The 27,789-nt window shown below is 48.2% G+C and overlaps 1 protein-coding gene across 1 annotated transcript; it reads right to left on the reverse strand.

The window, feature by feature from the left end:
* Positions 1–2,682: 2,682 nt before the first annotated feature.
* Acad9 (acyl-CoA dehydrogenase family member 9) lies at positions 2,683–25,929 on the reverse strand. Its single transcript, XM_032898503.1, has 18 exons — positions 25,667–25,929; positions 21,753–21,846; positions 20,311–20,412; positions 19,517–19,623; positions 18,603–18,703; positions 17,758–17,836; positions 16,618–16,792; positions 15,083–15,156; positions 13,329–13,404; positions 11,732–11,802; positions 11,391–11,510; positions 8,323–8,451; positions 6,239–6,318; positions 5,484–5,610; positions 5,189–5,266; positions 4,655–4,783; positions 3,966–4,038; positions 2,683–3,326 (listed from the first exon to the last, which is right to left on the reverse strand). Exons 1-18 carry the CDS (start codon positions 25,850–25,852, stop codon positions 3,226–3,228), a joined length of 1,902 nt encoding a protein of 633 aa, XP_032754394.1. The 5' UTR covers positions 25,853–25,929; the 3' UTR covers positions 2,683–3,225.
* Positions 25,930–27,789: the final 1,860 nt, after the last annotated feature.

A 27,789-nucleotide genomic window follows, 5' to 3' on the forward strand; every position in this document is an offset into this window, starting at 1 on the left:
ACCTCTCTTGGGCATATATCCAAAAGATGCTCCATCATATAACAAGGACACATGTTCCACTATATTCATAGCAGCCTTAATTATAATAGCCAGAAGTTGGAAAGAACCCAGATGCCCTTCAACAGAGGAATGGATCCAGAAAATGTGGTACATCTACACAATGTACTCAGCTATTAGAAACAAGTACATCATGAACTTTGCAGGCAAATGGATGAAGCTAGAAAATAACATTTTGAGTGAGGTAACCCAGACCCAAAAGGAACATGCATAGTATGTACTCACTGATAAGTGGATATTAGCAAAAAAGTTCAGAATACTCAGGATACAACTCACAGACCATATTAAGCTTAACAAGAAGGAAGGCCCAAATGTGGATACTTCAACCTCACTTAGAAGGGGGAAACAAAATAGTCATGGAAGGCAGAGGGAGGGAGGAACATGGGTGGGAGAGGGGAGGAGAAGGGAAAAAGGGTGCAAGATCAGGTAAGGGGGGAGACAACAGGAGAGAAGACCAGTGGGCAAGGAGAATGAATAGAAATATGCAGCAGTATGGGGTGGGGGGCCAGGGGAACCTCTAGAAAGTCCCAGACACCAGGGATATGAGAGGCTCACAGGACCCAGTGGGGATGACTTTAGCTGAAATGCCCAACAGTTGAGTGTTGGAACCTAAACAGACCACCTCCAGGAGATAGACATGGCCCCACTGAGGCATGGGGCCATTCACCTATCTTCAAAAATTTTGACCCAGAATTGTTCCTGTCTAATGGAAATGCAGGGACAAAAATGGAGAAGGGACTGAAGGAAAGGCCATTGAGAGATGCACCTAACTTGCAATCCATCCCATGCATAGGCACCGAACCCCAACACTAGTACTAGTACTGTTGTGCTAAGAGACAGGAGACTAGCATGGCTGTCCTCTGAGAGGCTGTACTAGCAGCTGACTGAGACAGTTGTAGATACTTACTGCCAATCATTGGACTGAGGTCAGGGACCCCTATGGAAGTTATGGGAAGGACTGAAGGAACTGAGAGGATGGCAACCCCATAGGAAGAACAATAGTGTTAACTAATCTGGACCCCTGGGAGCTCCCAGGGACTAAGCCACCAACCAATGAGCATACACGGGCCGGTCCGTGGCACCCACACATGTGTAGCAGAGGACTGCTTTGTCTGACTTCAGTGGGAAAGTAAGTGCTTAATTCTGTAGAAACTTGATGCCCCAGGGAAGGTAGGAGTGAGTTGGTGGGTGGGGGAGCACCCTCTCAGAAGCAAAGGGGAGGGGGAAGGGGGTGGGGTGAGGAACTCATGGAGGGGGGGACTAGAAAAAGGGGGCAACATTTGGAATGTAAATAAATAAAATAATAAAGATAATATTAAAAAGGAAATTGATGTCTGAGAGTGTACTGTTGCAGAGATAGAACTGAGAGTGCTGGCTTTGGGGTTGGATTGTGGAACTTAAGGAAGAACATTTTTGAGGAAAAAAAAAAAATAGAAATGTTGCCAAAGAGAAGTTTAAAATTTAATGAATCAAATGACGCAGTGGAAACCATTATCATGACCAAAGTAAAAGGAAGACTACCAGAGGTGGAGGGCAAGGGAGATGAAGACCCACATTCAAACATCTGTAAAGGAAAACAAAACAACACAAGCCAAAAAGACAAACGAGTGTGACTGAAAAGTCAAGGAGCTCTGGGTACAAGCAAAGAAGAAACTCAGGAATCCATGAAACGAAAGAAGGAGCAGAGAGAAAAGTAAAAGTTGGGAAGTTATTCAATAAAATTATAGCCAAAAGATTTTCAAGGGAAGAAGAACAAACACAAGAGGCATCTGGAACCCAAACCCATACACCACAGAGGGCCTGCCATACTGTAGTCAAATGGTCCAAAGAGGAAAGCACCAGCCCTGCCCTGCTGGCCTGAGAACCACAGAAAGGAGAGGAGAGAACCCTCTCCACACAGCCGTCCTCTGAGCGCTACACAGGTATCCCTCCCTCCCCGCAATGTAATGAAATAAAGGTCAATTTCCAAAAAACAAAGGAAAAAAAACCCTGCCAATCCAGCATTCTCTAGCTAGCAAAACTATGTCACAATTAAAGGAAAATTAAGCAAATTCCTTGATAAACAAGAATTTCTGACCACAGGCCAGCTCTACAGAAGATACTTGAAGGAATATTTCAGACCGAAGAGAAAAACAAATCTATAAGGCCTTGGGAAAGAATAAACCTTGCTACAATAACTCTAAGCAAGAGACGAAGTTAAAACAAATACTAAAATCAACAAAGCGGGAAGCAATGCTTACTCAGACTGAGTGTTTAATGAGGACTTGTGGAGCTCGGGATGCTACAAAGAACAAGGACTATCGGGTACTCAGCTCACAATGGGGCGGCCAGGCTAACCCCCTCCCAAGAGAACACTGCTTGAAGAGGATAAAAATAATCTACACACAAGAGCAAGCCAACCAAGGTAACAGTCCCATGCAGCACTAAATGGACAGAGAGCTGAAAACAAGTAGGAAGGGGAGCATGCTGGGATGCCAGAGAAACAGAAGGGAGGAGTTAGGATGACCAAGATACATCGTTTAGTGTACAAAACTGTCAGAGTACACAAACAACATTCTAGTAAGATAAATCACCTAACCAGCCCCCTGGAGTGGCCCTAACAAAGGAAGTAAAGGAGCACTACAATCCGAACCTGAAAATACCCAAGAAGAAATTTTATTGTTACAATGTTGCAACCCCTCACAGTCATGGACTGAAGAACAGTCTACATGAGAAACAAATGTGATCCTGTGTATTCTTTAAGTGATTCCTGACACAGATTGGAAACAGTCTCAAGTGAGTGGTATAGACTCAACTTCTCCGGCTCTCTTCAACACATGATTGAGAAGGAATGGCTGCTCAAATCTTAGTTCACTGTGAGCCTTGTATCTTAAAAGTGGGCCCATGTCCACTGAGATGTATTCCTGCAGTCACACACAGGAGCCATCAGCATTGATTGTTTTTCTTTCTTTCTTCAACAATTTGGTCAGTACTTCCTTCCTTGCAGGAGAAGGGATTCCTCTAGATACAGGGCCTACAGGTCAACACCTAAGTATTGCTTTTCCTCAGAGAAGAAAGGGGTTAGTGTATGCAAACGACATACAGTCCACACAGATGACCCCAACGTTTCTGTCTTCTGAAGAGGCTGGATTATGTTAACCTGGGCTAGGTGGGTACACGGTTCCAGCCTCAGGATGTTCTGTCCAGAGGGTGGGCACAGATGTAGGCTCGCTTCTCAAGGATCTGCTGAGACACCTTCTTAATCTGTTCATCCAGGTTCTCTGGAGCGTCTGTGAGAGTAGAAAGGCGATCCTTTTGCAATATAGTAGTACAAACAGGTCTGGGAAGTATGTTTTCACCCAGGGCAGTTCTCCACCTCAGGTCTTATGTGGGAAGACCCTTCTTAGCAAAGGGCTCATGGAAAGACGATTTCACTACCTCCCACCACATCAGTCCTGCAGGCCAGTACGGCCGCTGGGCTAGGCTCCATCGCTTTCGGGTATTATTACATCTCCACTAAGGGTTAACGGCCCTCCCCACCACAACTGGCAACAGGGCTAGGCTCTTCAGAATGCATTTTAAGGAGAACCTGGCTATATTTCAGAACGTGGACAAGCAGTCAAGACAGAAAAACGCCATTTCAGATAGACAAGCCGGCCTGAAGTCGCATGCTTTCCAGGGCCTAAGCTTTTAGAGAAGCCATTTCATCACCTGTACAGCATACTGCAGCTCCGTAACCCATTTTAGTCAGGGTCTGTGGCTAAAGAGACAGGTATAAGAATTGTCTCCTTCTTTGGGGACATGACCTAAACAGACAGCAGCATACCCACTTTGTGGGGCAGCAGCTCTGGGAGGGAACAGAGCACCAAGTGCTCAGTATCAACACGACTGCACCTGGAGCTTTCTTTCCCACGTGCCCTCTCACTTACACTTGTCCAGCTGAGACAGGCTGAAGAGATTCTGGAAATAAGCTTCCACGCAGAACATGTTGGCCAACAGAATCTAGAGAACCAAAGTCAGAGAGGATGGCAACTGAGAACTCTGAACTCTAAGAAACCCAGCCTATTATCAGCTCTTAGGCAATCAAGCCTGGCTCAGGAGATACACAGTACCCTGCAAATGCATCTGACCAGGAGCAGGCTACTCAGGATCCCTGAGACAGCTCCTTTTTTCTGTCAAGTGGGCATCCATAGGCTAGTCTGGAAGAACCTGTGTCAAGAGCCTGGTAAACAGGAGTTGTTAGTGACTAATCTGCTTCCTCCTGCAGGGTGAGAAAAGTGGGGTACAGGTAATGAATGAGGATGGGCCTGCCACTCACCTGTCTGTCTCCTGTAGGAGACTAACGGCACTAGTCATACCAGCACCAACATGGCCATACCACGGCAAACTCATCTACCCATCTCTGCAACTACCATTGGTGCTAGAGACCCTGACTCACGATGCACGACCCTGGTGCACGACTCTGTAACAGACCACACAACCCAATCGACCCCTTCCTCAATTCCAGGCTTCATTAAAGCACAGAGAGATTAAGGGAGTGTTCCAGAAGGCTTGACCCTGACAGCAGCTCACTGTGGCTCTGTTCAGTATTTCCTGTGTGGGGCCATGCAAGGCTTACCTCATGGTCGTGATTCTTGAGCCCAATTCTGATGGAGCGGCTGGCCCTTGACAGCACAGCGGTCATGCCATACAGGTTGATGAGGATGTTGGCTACCCGCTTCAACACCAGCTGTTCCTCTACAATGGTCTGAGGACAGAGGTTCAGAGTGGTGACTAATGATGCTTTCCCTTCTCTATACTTAGGCACATGTCATGGTTTATATTTTAACAGATCTCAGAAACGTGTCTGATATCAGAGACTGGTGCTCAGTGTGCTCAGAGTTGCTCTAGCAAGATTCCACACAGAGATTAACTCCTTGCATTCAGCCCCAGGAAGGTGGCCCCCGCAGATACTCAAAAAGCCACTCTGGTTGGAAGGTGCTAAGAACACTGTGAACAAACCACTTGGGGGGCTTCTCCATGGGCTGGACTGGCTAGCAGTTCCAGCCTCATGGAGGTCAAGATTTCTGTTCTAAGCCTGGCCTCGTGGCTGCTGGTCATGGGGCGTGTGTGTAGGGGAAGCAGTGCGCCATTCCTGGTCGGACCCACTCACCTTTCCAAATCGGAGTAACAGGGTCTCAACAGTCCGGCCAAAGTAATGCACATTTTCTTCCAGCTTGTTGGCACTGTCCTATCAGTGAAGGAGACAGAGTTAGCACCTCTCTCTCTGATGTTCCTCTTGACCCACCTTATATTCAGCCTGGAATTCCAGGGAGACAGGGCAGGGATAGAGTGGAGCATCTGAATATTCCCAACTTTCTGGAGGATCCGAGTTGCCAGTCACAGCCTTCTGGATTGGAAATACATTGCAGCAGGGTCCCAAATGTGCGAGTGGTGGGCGTACTTACTCCAAGACTGGGGTGGACAACAGCAATATTGCTCGATAGCCCCAGGTCTACAGTTCGGCCCAGCGAGTCCCGAAGCTTCCGACCAATCGTCTCCATGACTGTGGTCACATTGCCACTTTTGAGCTCTCTGCAGGAAGTTGATAGTTTTGTGACGTGAGACCCTACAGCCAGCTCCCACTGGTCAGCAGTGTGGTGCCACAGAGCTCTGTGCTCTTCTGTGGCTGAGCCTGGGCTCTATACATGCTGGCTCTTCTCGCCTGGCAGAGGGAGGCCAGTTGTATGGCTAGCTTCCAGAGTTGATGAGTCTGCAAAACCCTACTAGCAGCCCTTACACGGCTCCGCCAGGGATGAGACTGCTCTGCCCTGGAATGAGGGGCGGACAGGAGAAACTAGGCGCAGACTGGCCCGGTTAATGGGACATCTCTCATTCCCCAGACACTTTCTGGGTGCTCGGCAGTGTAGCTAAAGTAATAAACATTTCCAAGCAGCACTGGGAGAGATGAGAGCTAGCCGGGGACAGGGAGACAGAGTTAAGTGTTCCCAGAGGACAATGTGACAAGGGCAATGAAGGGCAGGCTAGAGGTGTGGTCTCTAGACATTGTCACAACACCAATGCTACTGTCCTTCCTTGTGTCAGCTCTGCAGTGAGCCTTAGTGCAGGCTACTCCCCACCCACTGTTCCAAGACCGGGCAGCCTTTTCCTCTGGCCCTCTGACAGGCAGGGACCAAGGAAGACATGGGAATGCAGCACATACTTGATCCTCGAGGTCAGGATGCGTCCAGCATGCTGCAGGCCTGTCAGGGCAATGAACAACCGAAGAATCTCATTGGTTCCCTGTGGCCAGAAGTGTGAAGGTCAAAAGCGGCCCAGCAGTGCCGTCTGTGACTGGTTAACTACAGCCACTACACACAGGCTGTGGCCAGGTGATGGGGATCACACAGGGAAGGAGAGTAGGGCTGACCAGATGATATGGCCTCCCTTCCCCTGGAACTTCTACCTCTCACAGGCTGTTCTGCATGGTCCACACCTTTCTCTAGGTCCCAGAATACTCAGGGAAACCAGATTTCCCTGGGTGATAAACGATACGATACCCGGGACACAAAAGTATGGAACAGATAACCCATGGCTCTCTTTAGACCAGAATCCCCAGCAAACAATAGACAGCTGAACAGCAGTAGCTGTAAATTCCTCACGGGACACCCCCCATTACACACACATGCAGACACACACACACACGCACAGACACACAGACACACGCACACGCACACGCACAGACACACACAGACACACACACACACACACACACACACACAGTGCTTCTCAATGTAAGAGCAGTACCCAACAGGACTCCTAGACTTCTCAGACAACTTTACTATAGAACAACTGTAGGCCACTGGCCTAGGCTTGCCAGCCAGAACCATCCTGCAGTCAGTTGGACTGGCACCAAGGAGATAGAAGTTTGCCTTGGCAGGAAAACTGGGTATGGAGGATCTGGGGTATGGCCCCCGGCTCTGAACAAAGTACACCTCACATCATAACTCTCCCAACCTTCTGGGAATTACGGTCCTGAGAGCAGACCCTGCTTGACCACACCACCTTGTCAGGATCTACAGGAACCTAGGTCTCTTCTGTAGAGTCTCTGCCAATAGAGGGCAGCCCCCAGACAAACCGCTTAGACATGCCTTGCTCTTGAAAAAGCTAACCCTTCTGCTATTAGGTTGTGGCTGACTGATAAGGCAGAGATATTGGCTGGGACCAAAAGACTGAGGAGACCTTCCATTGGAGTTGGCAAGAGTCTAAGGATCCGCCTCATTGCCAGACCACACTGCAGTTCAAACACCCTTCCTGCCTAAGTGCCCACCTTGCATGGCCATGGTGACACTGTCAAGACTTATCTATCTTGCTTGTCCCTTCCTCCCAGGAGAACACTGCACCACCACAATAATCCCTTATCAAAAGTTTCCCCTGGCTTCCAAAACCCATGTACTGGTCAAGGTCATCCACGGCCCAGCTCCTTTTCTGTCTTTGCCATTCAACCGCCAACATCCAACTCCGGCACATTCTACTACCGTATCCAAATTATGAGCAGGGTGACTGGTGTGTCCACAAATACTTCCTTACCCCTTGTTTACCTAGTGCTAAGCATAAAGTCCTATCTGGGTTCAGAATGTGCCATTTGCCTACTTGCCACACAAACTGCCCTGCCCCCCAAGGCAGTTCTTCTGCCAAGGGTCATCAAGTTCATCATGAGACACGAGCTCCCTTTGGGAGCTATTCCCATGCCTCCATGTGTGCTCCAGGCAGGCAGGCCCTAATGGCGTCCCAATGCCCTTCCTATGTGCTAGTCTTCAACTCAATTGACCCTGCAGGTTTATACATCTATGGAAGCAATAACTAGAAACGAGAAAGGCAGGGCTGAGCGAGTCTTCCGTGGACACTACTGAGCCACCTCAGTTTACTGACAGTGGCCTTATAATCTGCAGAGGGTGAGATGGGTCCAAACCTGCCCAGCCAGCATTAACTTAGCAAACTACAGCAGTCACTGGGAAGCTGAGGGCTCAGTGAGATGGGCTTTCGGGAGTGTGATGTGAGGGGACTGTTTGGTCTCTCCAGTCTAAACACACTCTACAGAGCAAGGGAGGGTGGGGGCACTGATATATTAGGAGGGTTCAACCAGGGGACACAGCCTGCTCTACATCACTGTAGGCCATTTCATTTCTGAGCACTCAGCGGCCTCTCTTAGGACTAGGAAGGCTGGGGGGTGGGGTGTACAGGGGGTACAAGATCATCACTGAGGAAGTGTACAGGGGGTACAGTCAGTCAGCAGGGGACACTCACCTCAAAAATTAGGAGAATGCGGGCATCACGTAGCATGCGCTCATAAGGGTAGTCCTTCATGTAGCCTGAGCCCCCAAGGATCTGCAGAGCCTCGCTCACACACTGCCAGGCAGCCTCAGAGCTAAACACCTGCCACAGACCCAGACAGGTTAACCCCTGGTGGGAGCACTCCACAACCTAGTCACTCCTTCCTAAGAGCAAGACCTAAGCTATGGGGAGCAGCTGCCCCGGATGCAGTTGGAGGATGTGTGGAGAACCTGACCTTGGAACTTTCCAGGCAAGCACAGGCAGGACAGACGACACCAGCCTGTGTGTTCTATCCTAACATGACTTGCATGCCTCTCATGCCAACGCCTGGCTGTTATTCACTCAGACTTCCCCTCTTAGGAAGTGTGCCCACTCTTGCATTCTCATGTGTCTGCCATCTTGCTCTCATGACCACTGTCTACTGAGCATCCTATGATAATGACACTTGGATCTAGGGGTAGCCTGTGGACATGGGAATGAAATGGGTCTCACCCAGCACACAGCTGCCCCTCTTCCTAAGCTGAAGCTGGACCCTCATGGATTCGCCACTGCCCATCTCTACAGGCTGCCACTTCTTCCAGCATTTCTCTTAAGAGTTCTAGAGGTTACTTTAAAGTGGGGTTGTCATCTGTATTACAGCTTTAAAAAAAACCCTTGCTTAGCTCCACCTCCCGGCCCATTCCCAATAGTCAGCCACCAATTCCTAGAAACAATTTCTACTTGGGACCCTCGGTGGCCACCCAGGACGTGGACTCAGTGGCTCTTGGCACCAGGCAACCTACAGCCTAGAGCTCCTGTCCTGAGATCCAGAGAGGGCAAAAGAAACTAAGGCACAGAACACCTACCCAACAAAGGCAAGGCCAGATAGATGGCGACACCTACAACCCCCCAGGCGTAACTACAGATGCGATAGCCAGAGCAAACACGCAAACATTAACAACCGAAACACGTCTCCAGCAGAGCCCAGGGCCCTTATGAAGCAGACCTGAGAAATTCTAATATAGCAAAGCATAAGACAAGGACCCTAAGGATGACACAAACAAACCCATTAATGAAGTCTGAAAACAAGCAGTGGGATGAAGGTTGAAAACAGCTCAGGACATGGAAGTAGAATCACTAAAGGAAACCCAAAGTGAAGTAAAACCAGAAATGAATAACCCAGGAAGTCAGTCAAAAACCTCAGAGTAAGCCCTGCCAACAGAGGACCAGACATGGAGGCCAGACTCTCAGGTGTCGAAGGCAAGGTAGAAGACAAGGATAATGTTAAAGTCAAAGAAAATGTTAAATCTAAAAATCCAGGCACCATGAAGAGAGCAGATAGAGAGAGGAAGGAGAAGAAACCCAAGTCTAAGACACAAGATATTTTCAACAAAACAAAAAAAAAACTTCGCCAACCTCAAAAAAGGACCCCAAACGGAAACAGCAGGGAATGGATAAGTACACACACACCGCTGTTTATTTTATAGACATTTTACTTTTTGTCCTGACTATGCTTTGCTATTATAAAACTGAGCAGCAGGAGACATGTGCTATGTTCGGTACCCTGAGCTGGTTATTACAACTCCTGCAGCTTCCACAACAATTCCAAGCGGTGCTTTTATTCCCCCTACTTCGTCAGTAGCCCAGATTAAGTGGCCGGTTCTAGGTGACATGGTTAGGAACGGGCAACTGCAGAGTGAACCCAGGCTCCAGAGCTTACTGCGGCTGCTCTGATGTCATGGCCGACCAGCGTGTGCTCCTTGCAGGTCTGCCCGACCTCAACACGTAAGCAGCACCCATATCCTGGGCTCCGTCTAGGTTTAGGCGGCCCAAGATGACTGATGTCTGTGGCCTCAGAGATATTATAGCTTTCTACGGCCAGCACCTCCAGACTGTGCAATACCCAGCTACTTAGTGAATGAAGCCATGAGTACCTCCAGACTGTGTAATACCCAGCTACTTAGTACAGCCCTACTTACCACAGCCCTGCTCAGGGCTCAGGGATGAATGCAGAAGGGTGGTGGAAAGGGTACAAGAGCCAGAGGTGCTGCATGACGTGGAGGAAACAGTTTCCAGTCACAAAAGAACTGACAAACATATAAACTCCCAGAGACTATGACAGCGTGCATGAGACAAATCCAGCACGGAGAAAGGGAAGTGGACACCCCTAGCCAAGAAGTAGTTGACTGCTGCTGGGAAGGGAAAATCATTTTCTCTAATGGAATGACTCTGGGCATACTACCCACACTCCAGGGCAAGCCTGATCCAACTGACAGTAATGACCCAGAGAATGGGTCTGGCAAAAAGGTGGCTGTGCTGGAGAAGGAAGAGCAGGAAACAGCTGACACCAGAGGTGAAGGTAACTGCTGAATGCTGTGGGTCACTTGTTTAACCCGCAGACATCCATGTGAGACACAAGCACTATTATCTTCCCTTGTTATAGCTCACAGGTAAACCTAGGAGAATCAGTGTAGCAAAGCACTGGCCATCTTGAGAAGGGACGGTCTGAGGAAGCCCGGGACAGGAATATAAACTTGGAACTATTCTGGACTCAAAGGTTGTTTTAGAACATTTCCTATGTGCGATGTTCCTAGAACATTAAGATAGAGCAGCAAAAAGGAAACTCAGGACATGGCCTAAAAGTCAACATAGCCCTTTTACAGACCAAAGAGACCAGAATCTAGCAGCCAATTTTCTAAAAGAAAATTCTGACCAAGGGAAAAAAAATGGCATTCCTTTGTAGGAGAGCCCAGCTAATTCACATGATATAAAGTTTTGATGTCTGTGTTTTCTCCTGTGGCTACTTAGTAGGAACAATCAAAAAGAAAAGAAAATGGACACAATCCATATAGGCAAGCAGTGAGCTATAGACTCATACTCAAGTGAGTGCCATTCTGAATCCCTTCTCCCAGCTTCACCCTAGGGCCCTGCTGGCCCAGAAAGCTGCAGAGGTGCAAATCACAAGATCAAGGGCCATCAACTAACAGAAGGAAGGTGGCTGACAAGCCAAGGGTAGCAGCACAAAGGATGATCTCCCTGCTTGCTCTAGTTGCTGGGATTACCTTCACCATGGCTGCCTCGATAGAGCAGTCGGGAAATCCTGGTTGGTCTAGCATCCCTGAAGTGAGGTAAGCCATACTCTCCATTACATACGCCTTCTGAGCCATGAGCGCAAACTTTTCCTGAAATGTTTAGAAGAACAAAATCAAGAAACGATTTACACAGGCACAGACTTAAATAAGTTCCTAACCTCTCTTCTCCTGAAAAAGCCAATTATATAGAGTCTGGCTGTCCCAGCATCGATAACGCCTGGTGCACTTGTCTTCCCATTCCCCTGCCCACAGGCATGGTACAGAGACAGCAACTGTCCTCTCCCACTGCAGCAAGCCAAAGTCTACAGTACCTGAATCAGCCCAAATTCACTGAGATTCCTATTGAACTGTTTCCTCGTACAGGCATACTCAGCAGTCTGTTCTAAAGAAGAACAGAGTTGTCAAAACAAATAAAACTGGCTTTTGGTTACTGGAAAACTATTTCCAAGGGCAACATGATGACTCCAGCACTCAAAAGGAACTGTGAGGGTTCTGTCTTTGAAAATAGAAGCCCTAAGCCCGAGTTCCCACTTTCAGAGCTGGTTGGAGATGGAATTCTCAGACCTCATGGGCCCACAGGCAGCAGGCAAGAAGGTTAAGAACACAGAATGCTGCATCAGTTGTGAGGGTGTGGAAGGAAACACTGCCTCCCTCACAGTACCCACCTCTCAGGAATGGTGGGAAGGTAAAGGGGGTGGATGGCTGAAGCATGTAGCACAAATCAGGGTGCACAGGGCATCCAAGTAAGCCATGGGAGAGGGCTCACAGAGTACTACAGTACGGGGAGTGTCTCCACATCGAAGCTCTGCTGGGGCCTCACACTGTGCATGGCTGTTGATAGTGCTGGGTTCTACATGCCCGGAGGGACACCCAGCTGTCTACTCTCACCTTAGCTCTGCCTGCAAATGTTTTCCAAATCCTTCCTCTGGTGTGGTCCAGCTGCTGCTGGTCCCCATCTGCTCCGATGCCCATGTCTCTAGATGGCGAGGAGCCTCACTGGTGAGAGCCACAGGCATGTTCACAGGAGCCTGACCCTAGCGGGCAGGTTTACCTTCAGGTCACGATGCACAGGCCTGTGTGCCCACCACTCTCTTTGGACCTTAGCTTCTCTACTAATCAAATAGAGAGAAGAACCCAAATGTGTGCCTACACTGTTGTAAGCTCCAACAGCCGTGGGCTCACAGGGCTGGTTATGCTTCCAGCACTTCAGAGCCCACAGCTTTGTCCAAGGAGCCCTGTGGCTCTAATGGGATCAGAGCTAATGTTTTCTTTCACTCATGGAAGAAAGTTCACTAAACAGTCATATCTGTCATGGACAAAGCAGCAACCCTTTATGCTCTGACAGATGCCTGACTAGTGTTGAAATGCACACAGCCTCTGGAAGGAGTACATTTGGTCTACATCAAGGGTCAGGTGCTAACTTGAGCTGTCTGTCCAAGTGGTGAAGCTCGCTCAGACTTGCCCACCCAGTGGGAGTGGTGCAGTCAGTCTCAGGTGCAGCAGAGGGCTCCTGCTCCTGACTTCCCTACTGTGATTGGTCTTTGGCGTCAACCTGAATGGCTTTAGAATCACAAGTCTCTATACTAGGAGACACCTCTCGGCATGTTTGTGAGGGAGTTTTCAGAGATGTTTAACTGAGGAGGGAAGAGCCACCCTGCATATGGAGCCCATCAGCTGAGGTTCCAAACCAAATAAAAGAGGAGAAAGCCGTGGGAGACCAACACCCATTCTTTCTGCTTCCTGACTTCACATACAGCGTGACCACCTTCCTCATATCCTAGCAGCCACAGCCAGAGATGCTTTCTAGCTGCACCTTGCCAAGATGGTCCATGCATTCAAACTGGGAGCCAAAACCAACCTCCCTTTCTAAAGTTTTGTAGAGAATTTTGTCACAGCAGTGACACATACCAATCAGTTTCTTGAGCATCCCGGCCACAGCACTGCCCATGCTGAATCGTCCACTGTTGAGGATGTTCATGGCCACCTGTAGGGAGAGTGGAAAAGGTGGAGAGGCACTGAAGGAGGCTGAGGGAGCCAGCCATACCAGTTTTCATGAAAGCAAAAGCAAGTGTGTACATATTCCACGCCAGCATGCAGACCGAGTTAATCCCCTGCCAGTTTTCAGGCCAGAAGTAAGCAGTTCTAACTCTTGACCTGGGTGGCCTCGGTACTGTTGTGCATTTCCATCAGCATCACTGGCCTCTGACTGCAAGTCATTGCCCACACTCTAAATGCACCCGTCAGCCGGCAGTCCCCGCGCAGGTGCAGGAACAGACACTCGACCGGGCTAAGTGCTGTGAGCAGCGAGAACGCTGCGGTGGACTGCAGGACGGCACGCATGCTGTGCAGACACAGCAGCTGAGCTTCAGCGTGGGGTCATGGCTTTCTCCAGACCACAGCCAGCACACACTTGGCAGGCAAACACAGAGGTGGCCCTAGTGACTGCTGCCAGCCCCCCCTCTCCTCGCCCTGCATTCTGACCCAGTATAGTCAACAGCTGGGAGCCACATAGGCTGCGCTACCTCATCCAGTCTCAGGGGTTCTCCTCACCAGAGAGTCCAACTGAAGAACCTGAGGGAAGCCTCAGGCTTAATTTTACAAATGGACAGCATCCAAGTGTTGGTAAAGATGTAGAACCTCATTCACGATAACCACTGTGGAAAAAGTTCTTCAACAAAGTACCATCCTATTCTATTACAGGCTAACCATGATGGAAATCCACAACTGTGTTACTGACACTGGCCCCCAAGTGACAACCTAGCCTAATGAACAGATGAGCAGACGTGGCTTGAGAATATGACGTGAAAGCAGCGGGTCATGAACACGCTGTATACGGTTCCCGTCATGTAAGTGTCCATCATACACAGACCCAAGGCAGGACAAAAGCAATCAGCAGTTGCCAAGCACGGGGTAGAACAGGAAGCACAGCACTTCTGGAATCAGAAGTGACGATGGCACAAAAGAATATTAAAAATATGTATGTTAGATGTCACACAAACTATTTCTCGATAACATAAATGTGGGGCTGGTGAGATGGCTCAGTGGCTTCGGCCACTTGCTGCTCTCACAGAACACTCAGGTTGTTCCCAACACCCACACGGTGGCTCACAAACAGCCTGTACTCCAGCTCCAGAGATCAGATGCCTTCCTCTGGTCTCTGCAAGGCGCCAAGCACACATGCAATGCACATGTATAAATCTAGACACCCACACATATACATAAAATAGAAAGAAATGTGGCTGAATAGGGTAGCACAGGATTGGGGATAAGAGGGGGGGACGGTAGAGCCAGGTGGGTTTCTGGCCAGTGTGGCCTACACAGTGAGTTCCAGGCCAGTCAGAACTACTTGGTGAGACCCTATCCTGATAGAAAAATAAATCTTTAAAACACAAACCTGACTATAGGGGAAGGCTAGGGTTTGTGGAACCTGACCTTCTCAAGACCTCTAGCCTGTTTTTCACACTTGCTAGAGAGAGGAACCCCATTCCTCACTCAAGATAAGGAGGTCTCCAAGGGGAACAAAGACTCCTCATCCTCACCAGACTCCCTCCTCTAAGAGCAAGCCATCCTAGCCAAGGCCACAGGTAGCTAGGAGGTAGGGCAGACTATGAGACTCATGTGTGAGATGGCACAGCACCTACATTAGACTGCCTGCAACTTACCTTAAAGCCACCCCCAACTTCTCCAAGGACATTCTCCACCGGCACTCTGGTATTTTCAAAATGGACTTCACATGCTAAAATACAAGGAATTTAAAGATCGTGATAAACTCAAACTGCTCCGCTCTGGACCACAGGCCTGTGGCTGACTGGCTAACACACTCACTTAGCATCCGAAAGAACAGCGAAGAAAGGCTGCTCCTGCCTTCACGGCACAAGGACATGTCAGTGTGGTCAGTGCTATGGTGAAATAACCAGCTCCATACAGAGAGGGAGGGAGCTGAAAGGAGGCTGTCACTTTCTGAAAACTCTTCTAAGGTGACATTTAACAGAAGCTGAAAGGACCAAAATAGCCAGACAGAAAAGCAGATGGAGAGTACCTGCGTTTCCTCAGACCTGAGGATCTACGGGATTTGTTTTAACAGACCCATTCTCATGTACTGTAGTGCAGCATCTTCCCAGCTCAGGGTGGGGTGTTAACAGACGAGGTGTGGACAGCCTGACATGTACAGACACAATTACCTCAACCCAATTCACCAACATCCTTCAGGCTGAAGCGGGCATCCCCAGACCATAAGAAATAAAATTCCACTGCTATAAGCTAACTCCTAAGGTGATACCGTAGCCTGGGACATCCAGCCGTCCTGAAAGGAAGGCTGACTCCATTGCTCAGCATGAGTGAAACAATGAGAAGAACCCAGGATGAGGGCTGAGCATGCCCTCTGCACAGCATTCCCTGTAGCACTGCCTGGATGCTCTATTGCACAAACAATGCAAGTCCTGGCATGTTACAGAGACAGAGACTCAGGATGAGGAAGGCTGGGGTTCAAGGGACAGTCGTAGGGGCGGAACGCCATGAAGTGTTCTACTAGTCGTATTTAAGGGCTGGGTATGTGGGCTGGAGGACCCGGTCATCCTTCAGAGTACTATGTATAGGGCACACCCGCCTTCCTCTCTCACTTCATATTCATGAACCGTCTTTTGGGGTCCTGCATGCTGCTGGGGCACCAGCCTCCCGGTTGTTAGCAGGTGAATGACACTGCTCAATGTTCAGCTGCAAAGACACAGGGTGCCCAGCTGTGGGGCCTGACATGCCACTCTACACCGAGAGACTAGTATAAGAACACCATGGCCAGACCGGGTGAGCTGAGGGAACAAATAGGACACCAGCATCCCCTGAAGCAAGGGCTGACCAAGAAATGAAAGGTGGACAGTAGGAAGAAAGAAAAGGGATTCCAGGAAAGAAAGATGTGGTAGCCTGCCATGGGCTGTGTGCCTGTGTGGCTGGGTAATATGCATTCCTGCCACTACCAAGGCTGGGATTTCAGCTGCCTTCACTCACCTGGAGTCGGCAGCGCGGACTGCACCACGGAGCATGGGTTGTGATTCTTAATTTGATGTTACTAAAGTGCAAAACTAAAACCACGAGCAACGAAGTGCCCTTCACCTTTGTAGCAGGTCAGAGTGGCCAGAGGCCTGCCTTTCAAGTCTCTGTGCCACCCACACCCGTGCACAAGCACATCTGCCATACTACTTACTGTTGGAGCCTCGAATGCCTAATTTATCTTCAGGTTTCCCATTAGTGATTCCACCAAAGTCTCGTTCTACTATGAATGCGGTCATTTTGTCTTTTATCGAACCATCAGAATCAACCACCTCAGTTTTTGCAAACACAGTAAAAATATTGGCCAGCCCTCCATTAGTGATCCAAACCTGAGGAAAACACAAGAGATCCGTGGAGATCCCTCAGCTCTACCCAACACTGAGCTTCAGGTCAGACATGCAGAGTACTTCACACCGGGCTGGACATGGTCACTCTCCATACCAGCCAAGCCTGTGTGAAAGAGCACACTGTGTGGGCAAGTCTCTGCAGAGCGGGGATGCTCCAGGAAGCCAGTGCTAGGGCAGGAGTGGAGACCAGCTGATGACCCAACATAGCCTCTGAGCGCCTGCACCAGACATCCCTTCACTACCAGGCCACTGACAGATTAAAGGAAGAAGTCTTCCTGTCATTGCTTCAGAAATATAAGTGCACAAACTTTATAGACTCTATTTCCTTACTAAGTAAACAAGTGAAAACAGGGCATGAGGAATAGAGAGGGTGCTCAGTGGACCATGACGGATGGGAATTGTTTACTTTTGATTTAAGGAAAACGGATCAAGGGCAAAGGGTAAGAGGTGAGCAGGGAAAGGCAAACGCTAACGCAATAAGGAGATATTACTGTCCTTTCCCCCACTTGCTAATGGCTTCACTGTACTCTATTTTTAAGCAATCCTTGATTAAATCTCAAAAATACCATCCAGAGGTGGTGACGTCAAAAGAAATACTACCGCTGTGAAGTGTGTAACCCCTCCGGCTGGGTGCCTGGGTCATGCAAGTGCACGGACTATACTTTGCCTCTGAAATCTTGCGTAATAAAAACTGAAAATGCACACACAAAAGCAACTGTGTGCAGAACTAAGGAGACTGTGGCGATAAGACCGCCTTGCTCCAATTCAGGCTCTGCCACTTGAAGGACTTAGGCCAGCCACTGTGCTCTGCCTCAGGCTGTCCTGAGACAGGAGTGGCACACACCCAGTGTGATGTGCACATGTCTTGGTCTCTGGTGTGCAGAACGTAGACACAGAGGCAGTGAGGACTGACTAAACCTGACAGGGCAATTAGGACAGGGCTGTACCTTGGAGCCATTGAGAACAAAGTACTTCTTATCTTCACTTAACGTAGCTCTGGTCTGGATGGAGGCAGCATCACTCCCACTGCAAAGACGGAAAGACAGGACTGAGGGAGAGCAAGCCCGGGAGTAAGCATAGAATGGGTCTGAGGGCTTGGATCTAAAGACAGCCCTTAAATAGTGAGTCACACAAAACCAGGTCTGTTCATTTCAAAGCTGATGCTTGAACTAGGGAAGTGGTCCACTTCTGGAAGCAGATGGGCACATCCAGTAAAATGTGTAAGGTTTGTGTGGATAACGAGTAAAAAGTGGTAGTGAACAGTGTGGTCTGAACCCAACATGGGAACATGAGCTCCCCAAAGCTTACCAAGAGTTTCTGGGTGTGATTAGGCCACAACATGAGACAGCCTGTTCCAGAATTTCAAACACAGGGAATCAAGATTAAACGAGGTGCCAGTTGGACTTGCATCGGTCTTGTCCAGGCCTGCCTCGTCCTTGCCATGTGACTGTGGACTGATTACAACATCACTGCAGCTAATCTGCATCATCAGCTCCTAATCTGAAAACGTACACTCACCACCCACCCCGTGTGCTCTGCAAGCCTGGCAGGGGTGTGAACGCATCCCTGAGTGTCAGGAGGCTTGTGAACCGCAGACACTGGCTTAGTAGATGCTGCACGGCTGTCATCTGTACATCTCAGTGGGTCAGAGGTAGGTAATTATCCTATCAGAAGGTGTTGACTCTGAAGGTTTCAGAGATGAGGATATACAAGCCATGTACCCCACACAAGCTCCACGTCCAGGCAGCCTGGAAGGTGCTGAGTATACACACGATGTTTTGAGGAGACAGACCTGGCTGGCTCAGTTAGGCAGAAGGCTGCGATGTGTTCCCCAGACGACAGTTTGGGCAGATACTTGGCCTTCTGTTCCTCATTGCCGACCAGGATAATCCCCTAAATGAAACACACAGACCGACTGAAGATGAGAGTGAGATGCATTTATGAGGCAGCCCCTTCTGGTGATAATTATTTCCTTCGCTCAAGAGAAGACAGGGTGAGTTCAGAGCCAGCATCCTCAGACAGAAATTAGGAGGCCAATCTGCTGAGGGAAGACCTTACACAATGGGCAGGCAGACACAGTGGTAGCTTTGAAGTCCACATCTAGGACTGCCATCCCTGGCTATTCCAGGGCAGTCCTGGGTGACCTGGGGTTAGATGATTCTTCTCTGAGTCTCCACCTCACCATTCATAAGCCGAGGACCTCTCCCCCATGGACAGGTTGGCTTGGATGACAGCATGTGCATACACGGGGGTGCTAGGACTATACCCAGCACAGGACAGGTTGGCTTGGATGACAGCATGTGCATACACGGGGGTGCTAGGACTATACACAGTACAGACATGCCCATTCCAAAGCTGTGCTCCTCAACCCCAACCCTGTTGCTAAGTAACTACAGTCTGGAGACTTAACTGTGGGCTTCGATGCTGGACATGGAATCCAATTACCTGCCTTCCACCTGTACACAGCAGAGATGTATGCATCTAATATGTGCCTTTGAAGCTGCCTTACCGTGCTTTAAGTTGAGGGAGCAAGTAAGGTATATATAAAGACGGGACAGCTCAGGGAAGGATTCATCTCCAAAGACAGCACTAACCTTTGTCTCAAAGGGCTGGGCTTCCCCTCCAGACCCTGAGCTGTAAAGTCCATTTATGTCACACAAACAGTCTTGTCTCCTACTCCCCCAAATGCAGCTCCTGACAACTGACCTTGAGGCCAATAGCCTGGTGTGCTGCCAGGGTCACTGTGATGGACGCATCTGTGCTGATGATCTCCCCAAGCCGGGCATACATCGTGTTGGAGAGGCCCAGGCCACCTAAGATAGACAGACAGACAGATAGACAGACAAGTCTAGCTGCTTCTCTCGGCTGAGGAAAAGGGATCCATTTTATTTTCCTAATTTCAAAGCAACAGTAGTTTTGCTTTAATTTTTAAAAGTTAACAATCCATAGAATGGCACAATGAAACGGCCACCCATACCTTACTCAGCACTTCTGTGCACACCCTCAGATTTCTTCCAGGCAGGAAACACAGAGGAAGCTGAACTGTTAACACAGACACCTACACAGACAGCAGGTCTCTGAGTGTGCTACCAGTCCCTGTTCTAGGATTCCAACCCAGACGGCCAGGCCAAGGCTCTTCTGCTGTGGCACTGGACTCTTGGGTGCTCGTTTCCTGCTGTGCAGGCTGCCCTGTGCACGGCAGCACGGTTTCACCTAGGGCTCCAGACCTGGCTGTGCTATGGACTTATCCTGTATACACGAGGGCCCACCTTCTGCTGTACTTCAGTATCTGGCAACACAGACAGGTAAGGAACCATGAAAACCTCCCATTTGCTACAGTAATGGCATCACTTGGGTGTGGCAGGAAAATGCCCCACGGAGCACATCTGGAAGACTGGATTTAAAGACCATGACTCCTAAACAAGAAGCCTTTATGCACACATGGGAAGCACCTGCTGAAGAGCCAGCCCACCAGGTGGGTGGCCACTGTGCTAACTCACCATATTCTTCTGGGACCTGAATGCCAAAAAGTCCCAGGCTCTTCAACTTCGCTAAGGTGTCAGCTGGGATTTTTCCCTCCTGGTCAATTTTTCGAGAGTCCACTGACAAAAACAAGTTATCTTGATTAAGCAAGTAAAAATAAGTAAGATAAGTTCGTGTTTAATAAAAGTATACAGAATGGTTTTTTATAGTATACTCATCACTGGTAGAAAATGTCTAAAACCCGAAGTTGTTTGGTCAGGCTCCCTCGGCATGTTGTTGATTTTAGTAATTAAGTATGTAAGAACTGTATTCTTAGGTGACCAGTGCTAAGTCTTTCTCCTGGTTTAGGTGCTAGTCACCAGGTTCACGTAAAGCAGCAGTGTATCATGCATGTACTTCTATGATGCAGATTCCTGGAGACGTGCTCTCTATGATGGCTCATCTTGTCAGCTGATATTGGAATGCTTTAGGAACCAAAACTTTGGTGTGACTTTGAGGGAGTTTCCAGAGATGTTTATCTTTAAAAAGACAGTGTGAGAATCTTCACTATCTCACAGAATCTATATCTTCACACACAACACAATCTGTATGTACACACACAACGGCACTGAGAACACGCACGCACGCACACAGGCTCACACCCACACACACACCCACACACACTCACACACACACACACACACACACACACACACACACACACACACACACACACACACACACACACACACACACACAAACACACACACACACACACACACACACACACACACACACTCACACACACACAGACACACACACTCACACATACACACACTCACACACACACACACACACACATACACACACCCAACACACACACTCACACACACATAGACTCACACACACACACACACACACACACACACACACACTCTCACACACACGCACCAGTATACACTAAGCTTTGTGAACTCTGAGTGAAGACAGCAGGCTTGTATTGATAGCAATGTCCTGTTTGTGGTGTTAAAGGAGTTATCCAAGATGTCACCACTGTGACAACGGGAAGAGCAGACGGTCCCCAAGAAAATGCTGGGCCGCAGACCGTGAATGGTCCCTAACACAGCCGGTACAAGGAAGCTGACGTGAGCCTTAGGAACATGCATGTCATCCCCACAGCATGCAATCAGCAAGTCTGGACCGCCCGGCCTCAGCCATTTTCATCTTTTCTAGTTATTCACTTTATCATGTCGTTTGTAAGTTTTAGCCTGAGGCAACACAGAAACATTTAAAAGAGGCTGAACACCAGGAGGACCCAATTAGTATCTTTTAAGTAAGCAGAAATGAGTGATGCCTGCAGGTCCCACCATGAGCAGAACTATGTGTAACCTAGTAATGACACTAGGAGCTTCTTCTGTCTACAGTGCTTCCAGTGTGCAACCTTGTAATGCAAGAGAGCAATGAGAGAAACCATACATACCTTCTTCATTAAAGAACTTTTCCAACGGTCCCACAAACTGATTGATTTCACTAAGTTCTTCTTGACTAACCTCTGGGAATGGGAAAACTCCTTTCTAAAAATGAAAAATATGGATGACAAATTTCATTTTCAGCAACTACTCATTATTGTGTTTATCACAAAGGAAAGAGGGGAAATGGTCCTGGGAAGGAGGCAGAAAGGTGACTTCCCACAAAACCTCAGGTATGGGTCTTAGTCTAAGATGCTATCTATAGCTATTTTCCTCCCCATGCAGGTGGGCTGAACCCCAATCTTCAACAGTTTCCTTATCAATACCAAGCGGCAGAGTGTGCCCCATAAGAACCTAGGATTACATTTAGGTCTCCTGGTCTTACTAGTGTGGAGGCATCAGACTCCAGCAGCACTTACACTTCCTCACCCACAATGTGCAGGTCACATTCCCTCAAGGTCCTTTTGAGACTTGTAGGAGAGAACAGATACGAGGCTTCCTCACTAAAATGGACCCCAGTCTTTATGTGAGCTCAGATGGTCCCAATGGTAATAATATATGCTAATCATCCTGTGTGTCTCTGTTTGGGCAGCTGTTTCTTGTGTTGTGGATACTGGCTTCCTGTGCTGAGCATGTGTAGCAGGGTCACAGGAGAAGAATCAACCTGAGCCTAGCTGCTCTATACGTGCGTGACTGGCTTTGAGCAACTTATATGTCCTCTATTGGTGTGGTTTTTCCTATATAATCCTGTTCATCAGAGAAAGTGGCTGTGAGAATCAGAAAGGACATACTTAGGTCCTGAAACATGAAGTAACCATGCCTGTGTAAGGTTCCAGCTCTTCTCATGTCCACTCTTCTCCTGGAGAATGCCTTGGCTTCTAATCACTAGCGGCCAACTTGCCAGGATTCCCTGCTGGCCTTTGAAATCATCCCATAAGACTCGAGGACCTGTGGCCCTCTGAGTTCTAGCTACTCCTCTAGCTGCTTGGGATAGGGTGTATATTTGGAGCCAGGGCTGAACAGGGACAGAGCACAAGTTTCCAGGCTCAGGAGCCCCCCTATCTCCTTGGTCCTCTTATTAAGGGGAGCCTTCAATTGTCCCTACCCTGTCCTATTACTCACTCTCCTGACTTCTCTACATTAGCACTGTTCCAGAATCTATTTGCTCCTCTCTAGCCCAAGGACAAGAGGTTCATGGGTCTCTATCTGAAAAGAGACAGGTGACTTAAGAGACTATGCTGCTATGCACCAGACTCTGTTGAGGCAGACTAAAAGGGAAACATAGTTCCTTTTGGCACTCTGAGCCTCTTAGAACAAGGCTGCCCACTTTGTGGAGAGGAAGGGCTCAAACCACCACCACTCCATCACCTTCACAACCTCTCTGGTCACCTAGTCTGGGTGAAATGGCTGTATGAGAGGAAGGTAATGTCAGTCCCAGTGGGCAAACTGGGCAAGACCAGACAGCCTGGCAAGTAGCTGATATGCAGACAGACTTAAAGAGTAAAAACTTCAGGGCCCAGGCACAGGGAGGCACACTTTTAATCCCCGCACTTGGAAGACAAAGGCAAGTGGACTCCTGTGAGTTCAAGCTAGCCTGGTCTACACAGCAAGTTCCAGGCTAGCCAAGGCTACACCATCACGACCCAGCTCAAAAACAACAACAACAACTCAAATACAATCTCCCAAAACAGAACAAAACCCAACAAAACTAAAACAAAAAATATCAGGGGAGATTCTGAGGGGACTAGAAGGAAAATATCCTCTAGCTAAATGACAAAAACTGAATGACGAACAGTGTGGGTGAGGAGTGTGATATCAATTAGCATCTTTCAAGCTGATAAAGCAACAGAACCTGTTATTCAAGTCATCCTACAGCAGAAGTCAATTATATAAGCCAAGGGGCTGTAACTAAGTCTGCTAATGCCACACAAACCTCACCCATTCAACCTCCTACTTGCCCCTGTGGCAGCCTCGGGTCCAACTAAGTGTATAAGTCAGCCGCTGGCATGGATAAGTGGGGTGCTCTCCACTCAGACTCCTGAGTACCACGGCCATTGTCCTAATCAAGGCCCAGAATTGCCTAAGAGCTGGAGTTTGCCCAATCTAGGAAGTAGCAGTGAAGTTAAAAGTAGTCAGATCTGAATATAACTTGAAGACAGACAAAGATTTACCTACTATAAGAGTCAATGTGACAACGAGAATAAGAAGAATCAAAGCTGTCACTGGGGAATGTATTAAAAATGTTGCATCACAGAGTAGCCATTATCTATGGTAAACAGGCTGCTGGGAGAAGCAGGACTGGGTGGGACCCAGGAGAGATGGTCACAAATACTTATTAAAGATGTGTATTAGACAGCTAGGAGGAGATGTGGAGCAGAAAGGCAGACACAAGTCTGGAGTTAAGGGAAGAACTCAAGTTGAAAAATCAATCTGAGTCATAAGAATAGAGGTGTCATTTAAAGCTAAGACATTGAATTAGGTTATCAAGGTGCTGGTCATACTAAAAAGAGAGAGAGGCCCACAGGCCTGAACTTCAGCATTGCTAAAAGTAGCACACAATTGTGATCTAGTTCTCAGGAGGGAAGGCAGAGGCAGAAGGATCTGTCTCAAAACAAGCAATCAACCAACCGCCACCTCCACATTTAAAAGGGGGGGGGAAGGGGGGAGAAGAACAATAAGGACAATGACACTCCCTCTGACTTCAACTGTGCTACCAGAGACACTGGCCAAGGTCACAGGTTGAGAAAACAAGGAACTAATAAAGGAGATAAAAGAGAAAAATTTTTTTCTCCAGAAACCTCAGGACTGGAGTGTGTTCAGAACAGACATTAAGTACTTATCTGCATCAGCTACCAGTGATGTGGGATGGGAATAGGAATGAGAACCGATTACTCAGATCTGACAATGTGGAGACTACTGGCCATTGGGCCAAAGCCCGAGGGCACAGGTTCAAGATGCAGAATTATCCTTGAATAGTGAGAAAGTCTAATCACTAGGTCAGCCTCGCTAGGGATGGATGGCTCAATAGTAGGGGAAAGTAGATGACATCAGAGGGCAGCTGACCACTGGGATTCCCACTAACTACAGAAATGTAAAACTTGAAGCAAAGCTAATGGGTGATGAAGGGTAGATTTAAAGACTGAAGGGGGATAAAGGATGGCCGCTCTCTTCCTCCTGCTTTTGAAAGGCACAAGAAGCCAAGACGCAGGACCCTCAACCCCAGGATGGGGGGAAAATGGTTCCTTTGCAGCAGGGCAGCCACACTTAGCCCAAGTCTTGACTTCTGCTTTAATGAAGTCAATCAGACAATATGAGAAAACTGTTCTTGAGAGAATATACCTAAAGAGTCAAATTCACGGCCAAGCCTTCTCACTCTTAATGTGATAGGTGCATTATGGCCTCAAGGTTGCTCCAAGGTGGGTTGTAGATCTCTGAAAAGAGGAAAGGAACCTTGGAGTGAGTCGGAGCTGAAGGGAGGCCAGAGAAGCGGCACAGAATGAGCTGTTTCGAAATCATAATGTGAATAAAAATAATACATCATGGAAGAAGAAGAAAAAAGATATCATATTTCCTTGCCGGAGCAGAGGGATGTCTTCATAATCACCTCTTCAATGATTCCCCAAACTTCCCTGACAAGAAAACAGCGGGAAAGGCAAGTGTGATGGAGCTCTGTAAATCTAAACTCTGGAGACCGAGGCAGGAGGACCACGTATTCAAGGCATGCCTTGCTGCAGAGCGAGTCCAGAGACAGCTTGGGCTACTTAATGAGATCCTGTCTCAAAACAAAAACCACTGTGACACTACTTAAGCTACATTTCCGAGCTGTTTGCCTTTTAAAGACTCAGATAACGTTCCATCCAACTCCGGTCAGGTACCAAGGAAAAGTGGGAGCAGAGAACACCGGCAGCCCCGACTTGCCGCTTACCTGCTCGATGTGACCCAGGAAGAGCTCCTTGGCGAACGAGCAGCTCTGCAGACTGGTGTGCAGCGTGCGGCGCCTCTCCGTGAACACCCTCAGCACGCGGGAAGCTCGCGCCGCAGCTGCCGCCGCAGTCGCCCCACGCGAGAACAGTACATAGCCAGACATGCTTGCTATTCTTGACTTCAGCATTCAAGTCACTGGAAGCACCGCCGCGCCTCCTAATGACGCAAATCACCCGCGTCCGAGGAGTCCTCAGCCAGCCGGGTACCCAAGGTCTCTCCCAGCGGAGCTCCGCAACCGGAAGCTAGCTCGCACTTCCTGATGACGCACGGCCTGCTGCGCCTGGTGATGGCTCCTGAGCACATCTTGATCGAGCTGTTGGACAGGTCGTTACGGAATATGTTTAAAATGCCTCCGCGCCAAGCATTGCTGTATGTAATGTCTGAGAATGTAATTTAGATATTGTATTTTTTTTTACTCATCCGAAAAAGCTAGGAATAGGAATTTTTTTTTTTTTGGTGTTCTTTCTTGTACTTTTGTCAGTAAGGAAACGAAACTACTCAGAAGTCAAGTTGCAAAACTTCTACCTGGGCTCCCAAAACATGGCCCTTGAGCCTGTGTGCTATTCTCAACACATCCCCTAAGTAGCAGAATAGATTTCGGCAAATAAACCTAGAAACACAGCTTTTGTTATTCTCCTCTCACTTGATATAGGACTTTGAATATTGCTAAATGGGTATAACAAAACAAGGGCCCCATTTTACTAACCCGCTTCTACCTACTTCTATTAAATATGTGAGTGGAGTGGTATCATTTTGTATGCAAGATTGCATGAAGCACTAAGAACATACTGTTTCGTCCTTTCCTGAATCTGCCACTCCCTGTGTGTGCACCAGCTAATCTGGTCCCTACTGGCCAGTCTTCAGTGCTTGCTTTGTCCTTCCCTATGAAACTATAAATACCGTGTGTGTGTGTGTGTGTGTGTGTGTGTGTGTGTGTGTGTGTGTGTGTGAATCATGTGTTGAGGAAGTAAGATGAGGCAGGCTCTGGTCCAACTTCCTGACTCTTACATCAGGGTTTATTCATGTTTCTTTTGTATTTGTTTCTAAGCAGGTCCTCATCAGGGAACCAATGTGGCATCAACTGTTGCAAGATGACTCCTTCAGAAAATACATGCAGTCTTAACAGCAGTAGAAAGTATCTATTCCCCCCATTGGGACTATACAGGGAACTTCCCAAACTATGTAGCCCAGAGCTTCGCTATTCTTTTCCTTTTAGCACAAAAAAGCAAGTAAGAACAGTCAGCAAGAAGTGAAACCACAGAAGGGAAAAAGCACAGTTAATATGTTTAGGAAATTTCCTAGGTCCTGGCTCAGACAAGGTCTGTGATGAATTAAGTCTTTGTTCCCAGTTTGGCAGGTTGGGGGCCTATGTACTGAGTTCTAAGGTCAGAATGGTAGCTCTAACGTGGCATCAGTTGAGTTAAGGTCTCAGGGCTACTAAGGCCACATTTTAATTCATAGGAGCCAAGGAACTGCTTGCCCTAACCTAGTCTGAATCTTAGTAGACTGCCTCTTAGAAATTATTTATTTGTTTGTTTGCTTGTTTATGTGAGAAAAGGGGCATGCTGTGAAGACCAGAAGATAACTTCTCAGGGATTGAACCCTGATCCCCAGGCTTGGTGGCAAGCGACCTCACTCATTAAGCCACCCTGCTAGCCCACAGACTGCCTCTTTAAATGTTGGCATCAGTACTGTAGCCTCTGTTCCATTGATTTGAGATTTCCAGGTTACCCAGGAGACCTCACACCAGTGTAGCCACCCAGTGTTGCTTTCTTTTATAAGAGTTGCCTTGATCACAATGGTGTCTCTTCATGGCAATAGAACACTGACTAAGATACCAAGTGTGGTGGGAACTTTCTAAAATATGTAAAAGTGGTCTTAATGATGTCTCCAAAAATGGGGAGGCAACTCTTTATCTCTTGTTACTGAACAAGGCTTCTGGTAGCAAGCCTGAGTTATATCCAATTGAGTTGTTGGCCAAAGAGGTTCTATGGAAATGCTCCAAACAACCCAGACTGTTGCCAATACAATAGTTTGCTCTCCAGAAACTGACAAGAAGACTCC

Source organism: Rattus rattus, chromosome 3 (assembly GCF_011064425.1).
Source record: "Rattus rattus isolate New Zealand chromosome 3, Rrattus_CSIRO_v1, whole genome shotgun sequence".
In the NCBI taxonomy this organism is placed as follows: Eukaryota; Metazoa; Chordata; class Mammalia; order Rodentia; family Muridae; genus Rattus; species Rattus rattus.

Excerpts from the sequence above, each read along its gene's own strand:
- Acad9 (XM_032898503.1), bottom strand. The coding sequence starts at position 25,852 with ATGCTGAAGTCAAGAATAGCAAGCATGTCTGGCTATGTACTGTTCTCG. Across the intron at positions 20,413-21,752 it reads AAAGTTCTTTAATGAAGAAG|TGGACTCTCGAAAAATTGAC; the intron begins GTATGTATGGTT and ends TGTTTTTGTCAG. Across the intron at positions 4,039-4,654 it reads TCAAGAATCACGACCATGAG|ATTCTGTTGGCCAACATGTT; the intron begins GTAAGCCTTGCA and ends TTGGTTCTCTAG.